The 15,826-nt window shown below is 36.6% G+C and overlaps 1 protein-coding gene across 1 annotated transcript; it reads right to left on the bottom strand.

Moving 5' to 3' along the window:
- Window positions 1-1,359: 1,359 nt before the first annotated feature.
- On the bottom strand, window positions 1,360-7,048 carry LOC129887057 (uncharacterized). Its single transcript, XM_055962006.1, has 2 exons — window positions 6,371-7,048; window positions 1,360-2,399 (listed from the first exon to the last, which is right to left on the bottom strand). The coding sequence occupies exons 1-2, from the start codon at window positions 6,908-6,910 to the stop codon at window positions 1,632-1,634; spliced, it is 1,308 nt and encodes a 435-aa protein (XP_055817981.1). The 5' UTR covers window positions 6,911-7,048; the 3' UTR covers window positions 1,360-1,631.
- Between the last annotated feature and the right edge of the window lie 8,778 nt (window positions 7,049-15,826).

The following is a 15,826-nucleotide window of genomic DNA, read 5'->3' as shown; positions in this document are numbered from 1 at the left end:
ACATTAATTAAATAATCTCCGATAATTGAAGATGGGAATAGGAGATTGGGAAAATAATTCGAAATGAAAAAAAAAAAAACTTCAAATAACAACTTTATATTCACTTGCCGGTAGAACACGCGAGTGCTACGTAATTATATATAAATAGTCAATGGCTTATTTTAATTTTATTAAATGATTGTTCAGTCTTCAATCTCGACTACATAAAATTTCTTTTGTAAATAGAAAAAAGAAATATATTAATTAAGATTTAAGGGGCACAATGAATAATTAGGATAAGATCATTTTTAAATTATTATGAAGTCTCTAGTTGATCCCGCGCGTCATTGATTGATGCTTGTAAGTTGAAATTGCCTAGTCTAAATAATACGTGAGATTAGAAATGAATTATAAGCAACTCAATATTTTATTTAGTTGATGATGATTAATTAACTAATTAAGGATACTATTTTGCATTTCATTTTCACATTGTAATATAAATCTTGTATTATAAAAATTAATCTTATTTAATTGTCATTCCCGTGTGTAAAAATTAAATGTATGTAAGGTTAATTATTTAATGAATACAGGAAGTTGCATGTGATTATAACGATTTTTTAAAAAACTTTAATTTCATCTAAAAGGGCTTTACACATAATGTTAATATTTGTAAGATTATTTTTTTTACTCAAATTGTAAATGATCGGTTTCACGTATTTCTCCTCTACTTTGTTTCTTCTATGAGATCCCTTTTTTACTCCTTTTTTCTATGTTTTAACTTCTTTCTTTTCTCTAGGACTAGTTGAAACTTTTGCATGAAATATGTTTGGATCATGATATCTATGGTGTGATCTACTTCCATTATTGGTAAATATGTTAGTAGATTTTTTAGGAATCACATACTGAATTAATGTATTCGGATGGAAATAAGGAATTTTTGATTTTTTTTTAAATGGATGGGAATAATGAAAAATATGATAAATAAAAGAGTGTAATTAGGTAATTTTTCCTATATGGTATTATATACTTGTATTAGTTTTAGGGGCCAATCCTAATCAAAGTCTAACATTGAAAGTCTAATTTAATTTGGCGGAATTCATTACGGTACAACTTATGTGCAGTCTGTATTTATATCAAAATCACTAATTTCCCTGCTCTGCTAAATTCTCGAAGGTATTAACCAAGATCTAAACAAAAGTAGCACTGTTTTTTTTTTTTTCAATTTGCAATATCAACATTACTAATACACTCTATTTGATCCTAAGTCTACTAAGCATAGTCATTGGCTCTCCGCATTTTTTTATTTAGATAATTGTTGGGCTTTAACGATCAAGGACATTTGCATCGACTTGAGCAATATGAATTTTTCTTTTTATTATCAAAGTAACAAACTATTCTCCCAGCAAAAACTTTAGTATATTTGGCCACTTTTTCTGCTTTGTCAAGTAGCTTCATCACTTGAAAATACAGTATACACTTCATATGCCTAAACTAAAAAATTACTGAAATTCAAGAGAGCCTTAGATTCACATATATACAACAAGCCTTTTTGCAGAAATGATGTTTCTGAGACTGACTGAATCATAACTCCAAGTTGGGAAATATTTGGTTCAGAGATCTGTGATACATTTTGGGTTATAGCTAACTGAAAATCAGTATCTGGCATCCTCGTCATCATCAGAATTATGGTTCACATCAACATAATCATCATCATCATGATTGAAGCTGTTCATAGCACATGTCTGTAAATTCTGAAATTGGTTGATTGCATCTCTTGCTTCAGACATTAGAGCATTTTTCGCAGCTTTAATCACATCCGTTTTTATGACATTCTCATTCTTGTGATCATTCTTATTTTGGTGGCCCTTTGCTGTCCTTGATGTGGCTGCCTTTCTCTTTGCTTCCCTGCAATGTAGCTGATCAACATACCTCTCATGTAAGGCCTTATTCTTAATTGGTTTTAGAACTGGTGGGCTGGTAAGAATTGCTCCTGATGAACCACTTAATCGGGAACGGTGTTTTTTATGGGCTGAAGACGATCTCTCCAGGCACTTTCTAAGATGATGCACACTCTCTTTGTTGCGCTCTGGGGTGACAAAATTCGTGTCCTGGCAAAATGCCCCAGCAGTTGGATTTGTTGATGATTCAAGAGCATTGAAGAAGTCTGCTTCCTTATCTCGATCTATGTCAGTTTGCTTTTGCAGTAGTTGTCTCACAGCCTTGCGTGAGAGATGGTTCTTATGCTTGCTATATCTTCGCCTGTTTGTGTTTTTCTCAGTGGACTGAAGCAATTTAGTTGCACATGGAGAAAGTGATAATGTATTCATCTTTTTAACCCTTGAACGTGGTTGAGGCTGAGGTGGGGTCATAAAATCCGAATGTATCTTGTCAAAACAATCCTTTGCTGATTTCCCAGGCACCTGCAATACAAGTCCAAAGTTTACTCAGATGATCATGTATATCACAAGCAGACGTTCAAAATTATTATAAAACTAAATTTATCATGTCGACATTGACGAGGACAACTAAGAAGAGCCAGAAGTTTCAACTACCATAACTTTCTTTGATTTATATATTATTTGCAGATATCAGAAAATCATAGCTTACAAACACCAATAGCTAACACATTGATATCAACAAAGGACCTAGAATCTAGATTCATGGATTTCTAGGTGGAGAGCAATTCTAATAATTCCTAATTGAAAGCTGATGATTAGAAGTATATACTAAGTTATGTTAGATCTCAAGGTTTTGTTGCTTCGCAGCTTGTGTCCAAATGAGCTGTAGGTATGCAAAAATATTTGGATCTAAAAATAAAAAATACCACCATAAGTAATTTTAGATAATCAAACTACCATGTCATTCTTATTCATATATAGGTTTCATCTTGTGTAAAATATTGATACAATGCAACAGTTCAGCGTTTGGAACCTATTTCCATCGTCCAGTCACAGCTGGAAAAGCCCAGGATCAACCACCGAAAACCCAGGAGTAAGCAAATGATCAAATGCTCCTTCCAAACTTCCTATAAGTTCGACAGCCTCACTTTTGCCCTACATTATCCTTTCCTTTAGTAAAATATAAACAGACATCATCAGAAAGCAGAGACGAAACTAGTCAAGGAAGATGGTATTAACCTATCAACGCTACGGTGAGCCTCAGGGACAAACTAAAGTCCTATATCCTACCTTATAGAGTGAAATACTGCGGTAATTTATTTTTTCATCACCTGAAGTATTGTGATTCATCCTGTGGCTTTGGAAACATCACCAAGCCTCATACCGAACAAGCCCTTCACCCTCTTCCTAAAGCAAAGGTTCTATGCACAATCAACTTGCTATCTTGCTTTTATTTTGGACACGCCCTCATTTTATTTTATTTTATTTTGGTCGATAGGCATGCCCTCATACAAGCGTCAAGCAATTGATAAACCTGTATGGTACTTGGCTGCCTGAAGTATCAAGCACTGCTCCTCAGCACCATTATCATGCTGCTCACAGATTTTAAATGATCTTGTTAAAAGTCACCTTCACCAGATGAAATAAGTCCACTAATCAGTCTTCCCATGCAATCTGTAGAAATTCTCAATTAATTCTGACCTGAGTTCCTCGGACTCGGGTGAGGGTGTCCAATACGGGTGTGGATCTAGAGGTTGGATCCTTCATGATCTAAATTTTAAGATTATGGGGTATGAATCTAGGTACCGATATGGGTGCGAAAAATAATTTAAACATCAAAGAATAGAGTTACAAAAAACATGCCTAAATTATGGTGGATTATTTGGAAGGAAAGGAATGAACAAATTTTGGGTGCAAGCTCGAATCTGTAATTATTATCAACTACAAATGCATCTCTTTACTGTTTACAATTAAGTTGTATCCAAAATCATTGTATCTGTTTTCAATTTCTCTTTTGATTTTGGTCAAAATACCCAAAATTGTTTGACCATTTCCGATACGGATCCCACACCCATGTCGTGTCGACATGGGTGCCCCAAAGTGAAGAGTCCGCTAACTTAGATTCTGACTACTGAGGTTTCAACGGCATTGATGTTATTCTTTAGAGATCAATTTTGTTGTCCTTCAATCTCTCTCTCTCTCTCTCTCTCTCTCTCTCTCTCTCTCTGTGTGTGTGTGTGTGTGTGTGAGAACCACAAGTTATATTTAACTACTGGAGGAGTTATTTCTAAAGTATTAAAGATCAACCTTATTGTCTCTTCCTTTTTTCCCAACAATGTTTGTTGTCTCTTTTGGTTTCTCATTCCTGCAGGCATTTATCTTGCTATTTCGATATTTCATGGCATAAGCAGGGAAAATAAAATCACCACACAAATAATTCATGGCATAAGCAGGGAAAATAAAATCATCACACAAATAATTTCATGGCATAAACAGGGAAAATAAAATCATCACACAAATAATTATAGTATCATTTTTCTTACTCCATTTGTCCAAATAAAGATTATCTTAATTCCATTCATGCCACTCCACAATGCCGTCTACTTTAATAAGAAACTTATCCTTTCAGTATTAATGGAATTTCGGTTTTCGAATACCATACTACAATTAAATAGGACTCATTTTTACTCGCACAAAATCTCAAATTAGAAGAATTGTATTTCTTCCACTATTCTGCCCTAGGTGTCTATAAAAATGTAACAAAAGAATATCTGAAACAACTAAAAACCACTCAATCCTAATAAACAAGTTTTGTAATTTCTAATCTCCATCTGTCTCATTCTCTCCCTCTTCCAGCGGCAAACAAATCCATCAATTTCCTCTTCAGCATTTCCATTAAGAACAGTTAAAGAATGAAAAAGTCCCACATCGGTGGTTAAAAAGATGAGTGGTCTCTTTATAAGGTTTGCGCAATTCTCATCTCTTTGAACTAGCTTTTGGGGTGTTAGTTAGACTCAAAACCTAATTTTACATGATATCAAAGCAGGATCCATCTCATCCAATGTTGGGCCTCACGCCCAGAGCTGGACATCTAGTACGTGGGCAAATTTAATTTGGGGGCCCAACATCGGGTGAGATGGATCCTGCTTTGATACCATATAAAAATAGGTTCTGAGCCTAACTCACACCCCAAAAGCTAGCTCAAAGGGAGGAGGATTGTGGGACTTTTCCATTCTTCAACAAGAAACAACCAAACAACAGAGTTGCTCGGATGGTAAGCACCCCTCACTTCCAACCCGAAGGTTGTGAGTTCGAGTCACCAAAGGAGCAAAGTGGGAGGCAGCTCCTAGGAAGCGGTATAAAAAATAAAAAACAACAGAGGGTTGAAGATTTGGGAGAAATTTGGAAGGTGACAGAAGTTCAAACTGGACAAGATGACATTGACTGTCCAAGTAAAATGAAGATACATGGAAGCAAGCGGGCAAAATAATGAAGTGGTAGAGATGGTAGGGGAAGGAAGCCACTGAAGAGAGCTGGAGAATTAGGTCTTATTAACAAATGAAAAAGCCACAGAGGATAATAGAGAAGGGAATGAGACGCGAGAAAATATAGCTGTAGTTGATCTGAAATTGATCTTATGTATCTTTTACATAAGAATATCTTCTTCTTATGGGTGCTTCTAGTAATGTGAAATATGGAAAGAGACTGTCTCCACCCGTCAACTGTTTCTCTTCTGTAAACAAATAAAATTCCTGGTTAACCTTTGTAAAGAGCCAAGAGGCAGATAATTTGTCTAGGCCCAAGGTTAGACAGCAAGTTTTTTGCAGCAAGAAGAGCTATCAGGTCCATTTTGCTTGCCAAGAGGAGGATGAATAAGTGAAAGCAGTCATTTGAAATCGGTTTAATGTTGAGCGATCTTGCATCTCAAGACCATACAAGACTATCTGAAACTCGTCTTTGACTTTCTTAACTTCTTTCTGAATTAAATCAACTTAACGCAGAGAGCTCAAATTTTAGACTAAATTTGATTAGACCATCCCCAACCTATCAGCTTCTACACTTGCAAAAACAATTTTCTTATTACATTGATAATGTTGACGCACAAACATATTCAACAATCTAAGAGACAAAGATCACAGTAGGTACGAATATAAGACCCAAAAGCCATCTAAGAAAGCAATTTGTATCATACCTGAAATCCTAGCTCCGATTATACCTGGTTTTTGACACTTAGGGATCGTTTAGTAGGGAACAAGTCATCCCGCAATTTTATCCCAACCAAACATGTGATAAACTCGTCCTAAAATTAATCCCGAGACAAATTATTCCTTATCATTCCTACAAACGAGACAGACAATTTTCCCTATATATCAAGTACATAAATGCTCAATGCGCAGCTTGATTAGTTTGTCATGATAATAGAATTATATAAAGGAGAAATAAAACATAACTCAATTCTAAAATCACAGGAAATAACTAGTAGCAAAAATTACCATCATAGCAACTTTCTTCCAGAAGTTAGGTGTTGCCTTTGCCGCAAAATAAGCACTTTGCAACGCCAGCTCTTGTTCGTTGGTCCATCCATTAACAACACTATTCTCCTCCATTCCTTGGGTTCTCTTCCTCTTCAAGCATGCCTGTTTCTTTCCCGCGCCATTGTCGTCGTCCTCTCCACATCCCGCTAATTCAGATGTTGGGACAGCTCTCTCCGTGCTACCACCTAATGTACATCTAGAAACACGAGTTTTTCCACTTGTACTAATAACCCCATTTCTTTTCTCAACTGAATTGTCAACTCGATTAGAACCGCGAGTAATCCTTCTCTCTGTATTATTAACCTCGCCATTAGTCCGCGGAGTTCCGATACTCAATCTTGAAGATCTTCGCAACCTGGTTATCGATTTAGTGGGGCTTTTTGAAACTTCAATCTGTTTCGTGAGAACTTCGGTAGCAGCAGCGGCGGCAGTAAGCCGCGGAGATCTTCGGAGAGTGGGTGTTGGTTTTTCTTGGTCTCTCGAGCTTCTTTGGGGCATTTTCACAAACAGATAGTACTAGGTTTTTCTTGGTCTCACGAGAGGGAAAACCCATTCGAAATGTTGAGAAAGGGGAAAATCAAAGTGGATACTGGACCACTAGTGAAGAAGGGCTAAAATTACATAATAATTTCCAAATAAAATTTTATAAAATATGATAATATATCCCTGAATTACTTTACATATCTTGTTCTAGTTTAAATCAAAATATAATGTATGTGTGATTGTATTTATCTCGCTTAAAATTGTTTAAATTTTCTTTCGCTCGTTCAATACGAAATATTATGACAACGAACATGAATAAAACGGCTATAACTTTTATATAAGTTACTGCGATCAGATTAGTATATAAAAGGAGGACATTACAGATGTCCGACGCGAACATGTCTCACTCCACTCTCTCCCTCTCTATATCTGTATTTCACAATGTATATGTGTTTAACAATTTTAATTTTAAATACCTTACATGTATTTGATACACACATACAAATATATATCTGTGTTTTATTTTCTTTTTATACCAACGTGTATCGATTTTTATAGAATATACATATCAAATTTTAGTATCATACATGTATTAGATACAAAGATGTATGATTGAGAAGAAGAAGAAGTTGATGTATACACTGATACATTCATCAAATAAGGGAAAATAGAGTCCTGATACATTTATTCAGTATCAATTATGCATTGATATGCATTCATCAAATAAGGACAAGTCGTATTCTTGTTATTTTCTAAATTCGTGTATTTATTATTATTTACTGATTTTTTTTTTATTATTATTTTTTTTTTTCGGGAATAGACCCTACACGAGGCTCCCACCTCTCGTGCGCGGCCAGGGGTTAAGCCGCTCACCCCCAAGCTGTATTATACATAAAACAGAAAAAAAAAATACAAGGAGGGGGCATAGACCTAACCTCCAATCCTATGGTGGTTCATAAGCCGGTCATCCTACTAAGGTCAGCCAACTCATTCCCGATACATGCACACGAAAAGAAAACCTAGAAACTATGCACCTAAAGGAGAGGACTCCTCTCGACACAAAGAAACTAGGAAAGCATAAATAAGGGGGGGACACTGTAATTGAGTGCTCAATTCAAGGGTGCAAAATGAAATAGTAAATCATGGAGGCTTTTTAATCCGTTTGGTCTTCCTCCGTCTGAAGCTGGGCAGGCCGACTCTATCTAGCATGTAGTATCCTCGAGTACCAGGAGGTAGCTGCTGGAGGGTGGTGTAGTGGCCTGGAGTGGTAAGAATGTGACTGTGCTTGGAGAGAGCATCCGCAGTGAAGTTTGCCTCCCTGTATACATGCCTGCAAGAAAAGAAAGCAAATAATTTGGAAATAACAACAAGGTCATGAGTTACCTGGTGAAGGCTCCACGGAGGTTTCGTTTGATGATTGATCCATTTAGTGAGCAACTCCGAGTCAACTTCTAGGATAACGTGCTGAAAGCCCTTTTGAATGCACCATTTAAGCCCATAAACTGCCGCCTCTAGTTCGGCTTGATTGTTGGTTCCCTCCCTTAACGGTATGGCATAGGCGAAGATGAATTTACCCATGTGATCTCTTAAGATTCCACCCCCCCCCCCCCCAGTTGGCCCCGGATTACCCAACGCACTGCCGTCAGTGTTCAGCTTGACGAAACCTAGTTGTGGCTTAATCCACGAGACTTGGGTGATCTTTATCTCATGAGTACACTTATCTATACAGGAGATGGTGTGGATCCAGTTCGAGGGCCAATGGATATAGGGGTACGCGACTCTAAGGAGATTTGAGATGTCCTTGAAAATTGCAAATTTCACTCTCGCCAAACTAGAACTCTTCCCCCCGTATTTGCTTGCGCACCTATTCTTCCACAAATTCCAACATATAAATATTGGGGTGGAGTGAAGGATAAGTTTGTGAGCTTCTGTGCGGTACTTACGAAGCCACCAACTCATAATAAGAGGTTTGAGGGGTGTGGCTTCATGCCTTATGCCTAGGGAATCTGAGAAGTAGCGCCAAATATTCCTAGCGAATTGGCCAGTGCTGAAAATGTGCTCTATGGTATCCGGACCTGGAATATGGCAGCAACAACATGGAGTGGAATCATAGCCGAATGCAGTTAGCTTTTCCTCCGTTGGCAGCTTGCCTCTAAAAGCCCTCCACAACAAAAAAGAGCATTTAAAGGGGATGTTTTTGTTCCAAGTGTAATAGTCGGAAAATGTCTTGGTCCGGTGTTCCCTGACAACCTGCCATGCCGAGGAACATGTGAAGTTCCCATTGGTGTTAGGCTTCCAAATGGCCTGATCGGGTGTGTTTCCTTGCATCTGAATTGTGGAAGAAGTAATGAGAGGGACGAGTTGCACTGGTGCCAACTGATTTAGCATATCGATGTTCCATTGCCCATTTATAAGAAAATCAGCCACCCTCGCGTTGCTTGCGTTTCCCAATTCCTGCCTATAGTTGGTTAAGGGGCCGATACCTAGCCAATCGTCCCACCAAAAATAACACGAACCCGAGTGAAACCTCCATTGAATGTGAGGTTCAGCAATGTGTTTGTTGTGCATCATGTGTTTCCATACAAGCGACTGGCCAGAATGGAATTTTTTTCTGATGGGGTTGGCTCTCTGACAGTATTTGGCTCTAAGGAACTCACCCCACAACGTTGGTTTAGCTCTAAAGATCCACCATTGCTTGAGCTGGAGAGATTTACACACATCTGTAGTTTTCCTCAACCCAATACCTCCTTCGTCATATGGATAACAAAGTTTTTTCCATGAAGCCCAATGGTATTTTTTCTTGTTATCCTTCCACCCCCAGAAAAAATCAGCGGTGACTCTCTCAATCTGTTTGAGAGTAGTACGGGGGGGAGTAATGGCCGAAAGAAGGTGAATGGGGAGCGACTGAAGTACGTATTTCACGAGTGTAGCTCTACCGCCGTAGCTGAGGATTTTGGAGTGCCACCCTCTAATTATGTTGACAACCTTAGAGACCATGTTCGTGTAGTACATGACTCTTTGCCTACCAATGTACAGAGGACATCCTAAGTAGGTGATGGGACTATGCTTCTGAGTGAAACCCATAACCTGTTTCACCGTTTCCACATTGTCTTGGAGTGCATTGGGATGCATCATGAAGTGGCTCTTATTTTTGTTTATAAGCTGCCCCGATGTCTTTTCATACAGAGTCAAGGTCTTCATGATAATTTGAAGAATTTCCCTCCTTCCGGAGGAAAAGATGATAACGTCATCCGCAAAACTCAAATGGTTAATTTGTGGGCCTCTTTTCTTCATATAAAAAACATGATAGAAGTGGTAATTATGAAGACTATTCAGCATTCTGGAAAGCACCTCCGCTCCCAAAATGAATAAAGCGGGAGCAAGAGGATCACCCTGTTTGAGCCCTCTGGTGGAATGGAAAAAACCATGTCTAGATCCATTAATAATAACAGAGTACCAATTGTTAGACATGATTCGCCAAATCATATCAATAAAGGTCTCACCGAAGCCCATCCTTCTCAGTACCAGACAAGTATAAGACCAGGAGACTCTATCATATGCTTTGGCCATGTCTAACTTGATAACCACGTTGTCACCAATAACGGGCTTTCTGATATCGTGGATAATCTCCTGTGCTAGCATGATATTTTCGGAGATGCTTCTTCCTTTTACAAATCCAGATTGATTGGGAGAAATAAGAACGGGGAGAATCGGTGCAAGCCTGAGGCTAATGAGTTTTGATATGATCTTATTGGTGAAGTTACTAAGACTAATGGGTCTATAGTCAGAGAGTGTGTTGGGGTGATCTACCTTAGGGAGCAAGACCAAACAAGCATGAGAAAAGAATTTAGGCATAGCATACCCTCCGAAGAAAGAAGTAATGACTGCTAGTAGGTCCTCCGAAATAATCTCCCAGCAAGTTTGGAAGAATTTTCCATTCATACCATCTGGACCAGCTGCAGAGTTAGGATTCATGGAGAAGACCACATGTTTCAATTCTTCAATGGTAGGCGTGGCTTGAAGGATTTCATTTTGAGCATCTGTGATTATTCTAGGAATGTAATTCAAGATGTTCTCCGGAATCGGAGATTGATCACCTGTGAATATTTGCTGAAAATGATCGCAAGCTGCTCTAGCAATGTGCTCGTCGCCCTGAATCCAATCCCCTTCTTCGTTAGTAACCTTGTGAATGAAAAGTCGCCTTCTCCTACCACGGATTAAAGCATGGAAATACTTAGTGTTAGCATCTCCATCCTTGAACCAATGTAGCTGAGTTTTTTGTTTGAGAATGTTTTCTTCAATTTTAAGAAATCTGATGTATTCGGAGTTGAGAGCATGCAATTGCATCCTATTCTCTTCATTATTGGATACTATCAGATTTTCTTCGGCGATTTTCACTAGTTCTTCATATTCCCTAACCTTGGCAAAAATGTCGCCGAATTCCACTCGCGACCATTTGCTAAGTGTGGAGGAAAGCCTTTTCATTTTTTGGTGAAAGGACCACATTGGGTTCCCTGTCATGGGTCTGTCCCAACAGGACTCTACAGTTTTGAGAAAAGTAGGGTTATCCACCCAACAGTTCAAGAATTTAAAATATTTAATAGTGGAATCCTGTCTTTCATTCATTTCTATAAGTAGAGGGTTATGGTCAGAACCAGTAGAGGGGAGATGGGTGACTGAAGTGTGAGGCATAGCGGCTAACCAGTTATCGGACACCATAGCTCTATCGAGTCGCTTCCATATTCTTTTATGCATATCTCGTTGATTACACCAAGTGTAGTCTGAGCCATGATACTCCAAATCTGTTAGGCCACATGCTTCAATAACGCTAATGAATTCAAAACTTTTGTTCATGTTGTAAGGGATTCCACCTAGTTTCTCATTCGTGGAGGTGATGACATTGAAGTCCCCAACTGTGCACCATGGAAGGTTAGTGGAAGCGTGATGCATAAGTCTATCCCAAAGCGGTCTTATAAGAGTATCTTTGCATTTTCCATAAACAAATGTCATGAGAAATGCACTTTGATGCTCTACATGTTTCATCTCGCAAGTTATCTATTGGTCGTCAACGTCGATAACTTTACAATCAACATCCTGTGTCCAGAAGATCCAAATCTTACCATTAGGATTGCACACGGACCTATCCATACCAAGGTTGATTCCAAAGCTTTGGAGATGAACATTGTTAGAGAAAGGTTCTAGGATGGAGATTATGGACGTTTGGTGGATATGTGTGAGCGACTTAAGTCTATCTATGACGCCTTTGGTATTGATTCCCCTAGCATTCCATATAATTGTGCTAATCATTGATGGGATCTAAGGTTACGGAGCCTAGTGTTTGGTCTGTTACTAGGAGCATGAATAGTAGTAATTTTAGGATTGTGGTGAACCCCTTTAGGTGATAATCCTTGCTCACTAGCTAGTTGGTTCATTTCATCGTTCGTGATTTTAGTCGTGATCCTAGAAGGTGCAGCTGTACTATTTGATAGTTCAACATACTCTTCTTCATCCTCTAACCCAACCTCACTTTGAAAGTCTTTGTCGTATTCATCCTCCGAGTGTATAACACCATATTCATCATCACTATCAGGAGCTGAGATCTGAGCCTCCTTAAAAGTGCATAGGATGTTGATGGCATTTTCAGGTTGCATAAGAGGAGCTGCTTGAATATTCAATGGGGTAAGGTTAAGAGGATCTTCACCACCAAAATCTGGGCTTCTAATTGGGGTGGTCTGATATAGGAGGACATACTTAAAGCAAAAGTTTGAAACCACCTTACCAATTGTATCGTTTTCAACTCTATCAGCAGCAGTGTTTGTAGTGGTAGAGGTTGAAACTTCGTTTTGCTTTTCTAATTTCTTCTTTCTAGCTCTCTTTCTCCTTAGATTTTTAAAGTTACTAGGACTAGTTGAGAATTCTATATCATTAGTGTTGGAAATGTCTTGTTGTTTGGTGATAGAAACTTGCACTTGGTGGGAACAAGGACTAGGCACATGGTCACTTGAGGTTGTGCTGAAACTGTAGCCATTAATTGGGTCATTTTCAGCCCTCTCAATGTGACCAACCCTTTGTTTTTGGTGCTGAAAAGTTGTAAGTGTAGGTGCCATAGGCTGAACATTTTGTTCTTTCAATCTAGGAGTTTGCTGCTTGTTTTTTGACGGCTTCATAGCTCTCTCGGAGATACTAATTTCTTTTCCCTATTGCTTTTGATTTAAATGTTGAGATTCTCTTTACTTTGCAAAACGAACTTTCTTCTTCTCTAATGCTTTAATTTGAGTTTATATACTTTTCAAAAGTATAAAATAGATATGCTTTCCAATATAGCTTTTTTTAGAGAAAAAGATTGTAGAATCAAAATTGCATAGAAAATATTCAAAAAAAAATTACGGAAAGAGATTTGAAGAGAGAAAAAAACTACAAGAAAGGACGATAGAGAGAGAGAAGGGAGGAAGATTTAGAAAGAAAATACTGCAAGAGAGGGAGGGAGAGAGAGGAGAAAAGCGAACGAGAAATATACTATAAAAATTAAAAGTACCTTAGGGTTTCATAATATGTTGAAAATATCTCTAGGTTGTATAGGCATATTAGCTATGTTTGCTTTATAGTAAACCTGTTTATATTTAATTTGAAATATTAATTTATTCTGGAGTAATTTTACGTTAAAATGGCAGGAATATAGAATCAATTATCACACATAGAAAGTGAGATGACTAATTTCATGAAATAATTCATCGTTGATTTCCAACCTTGAATTGGGGTTCATAAATTTGATAAGTCAATTTTTTTTAATTGTTTTACTTTTAAAAAATATTTAATAAGAAACAATTTGTGTTTGATTATATCGATTTGAAAAACACTTTTGATCACATCAATTGATGTTTGATCAATCTTTTAAAAAAATGTTTAAAGTGTATTTTTTTTAAAAAAAAAATAATTCTCGAAGAAAAGCTAATTTTTTCAATTTCTCAAAAACAAATTTTTGCTATACTCAGAAATACTTGTTCTTCTTCTAATTTTTTTATCAATCATCAATCTCTTAAAAATAAAATACTTTTATCTTTGAAGAAATTTGACCAAACTTGATCAAACAGGCTATTACTTACCTTGAGAGAGGAAATTTTAATAGAGTAAAATATCTATTTTTGTTTAATAAAAAAAATAGTAAGACCATCAGCAGGTAATTCTTCTTCTTCTTATATATTTTTTAAAAAACAAAATTGTATAAAATTTCTCTTCTATTTTTTCACTGAGTGTTGTGTAATTATTTTATATTAGTTTGCATTAATTACTTTAGATTTTTTTTAAAATTAAAACAAATTGAAAGAGGAGTTAGTTTTTAATACAGTTAAAATTAGAATAAAATTCTACTGAATATAATGTTTGTCAAAATTGGATAAAATAATAACATGCTCTTAGAAGCTATGGCACGACTATAGTCATACCATTTAATATTTAATCAATTCTTTTATCTTTAAAAATAAATCAGTAAATTGATTATTTTTTTCTGCATATTAAAATATTATTATTGAAATTGATATTTCAAAATATTTAACCACTAAAATTAACTAATTTGTATATGTTATTTTATTAAGATGCTCAAACTTTATAAATTAATTTTTTTTAATATGCAGTTTTCTTAAAAAAATTATTGGTGACTAAAATGGCAAGTTAACCTATTTGTTATTACTCTCTGATGGCTATTTTTTTATGAATGCTACTTACCTAAATTTAAATCAACTAAATTATTCTATTAGCATAGGATCGAAGCCATAAACTTCATATATTTCAAGATGTTAACATTTATCATGATATCCAATACACCCTATTAACTTCGTGTTAAAATAATTATTGGTGACAACAATAATGATAATAATAACGGATACAATAACAATTAAGTTATTTGATGGCAGAAGTCATAAACGGTCCCCTAAATTTGCACGTATTTTTTGCTTAGACACCTAAACAAGGCTGTTTTTCTATTGAAAACTTATTCCATTTAAAAAGTGTACCTATCAGACGTATTTGGCTGACTTGGCACTTAACTTGAGCATTAAGTGGAGCGCGTGTAATACACATGCACGTGATGTGGAAAAATAACAAATCAATTGAAGACACGTGACATTTTAATTTAAAATAATTATAAAAATAATTTGAATGTAAAAAAATCTAAATCTAAAAGAAAAAGAAACAAAAAATCCACTTATACATCCTTGCCCCACCCCCATTTTCTTTTCTTCTCTTTCCCCTAAAAGTCACTTCTTGTCCACCATTGTTATTCTTTATTTTTAAAATGGAGGTTTTAACATATACCAAGTATAAATTCACCATTCTTATTTATGTCTTCTTTCTTATTTCCATTTTAAATTGATAGTGTTTTTTTTTAAAATAATAATAATAGGGTGATATCCAAAACTGTAATAATTACAGGGGATCAAATTGCTAAGCCACACTATGAAAATTTGGGAGAGAGTGGTGGAGATAAGGGTGAGAAAAGGAGTGTCTATCTCAGAGAATCAGTTCGGATTCATGTCGGGGCGGTCGACTGCTGAAGCAGTCCATCTTATGCGGAGACTAGTAGAGAAATTTAGAGAAAGAAAAAGGAATCTTCATATGGTATTCATTGATATTGAAAAGGCTTATGACAAAGTTCTGAGGCTAAAGGTGTTCCGGTGGTGTATATTAGAGCGATAAAGGACATGTATAATGGAGCCAAGACTCGAGTTAGGACGGTGGGAGGTGACTCGAAGCATTTTCCTATTGAAATAGGACTACATCAGGAATTTGTACTGAGTCCTTTCCTTTTTTCCTTAGCGATGGATAAGCTGACACGGTCTATTCAGGATGAGGTTCCATGGTATATGTTATTTGCGGACGACATAATTTTAATTGATGAGACTCGGGAGAGAGTTAATGATAGGTTGGAGGTTTGGC

The sequence above is a fragment of the Solanum dulcamara genome, chromosome 4 (genome assembly GCF_947179165.1).
Source record: "Solanum dulcamara chromosome 4, daSolDulc1.2, whole genome shotgun sequence".
In the NCBI taxonomy this organism is placed as follows: Eukaryota; Viridiplantae; Streptophyta; class Magnoliopsida; order Solanales; family Solanaceae; genus Solanum; species Solanum dulcamara.
Note: the sequence above shows the minus strand (reverse complement) of the source record. Positions and strands in the feature narration are given on the sequence as shown.

Bases quoted from the DNA above. Each gene is read 5' to 3' on its own strand.
- LOC129887057 (XM_055962006.1), bottom strand. From the start codon at position 6,910: ATGCCCCAAAGAAGCTCGAGAGACCAAGAAAAACCAACACCCACTCTC. The intron at 2,400-6,370 runs GTAATTTTTGCT...CTTGTATTGCAG, and splicing joins GGAAGAAAGTTGCTATGATG to GTGCCTGGGAAATCAGCAAA.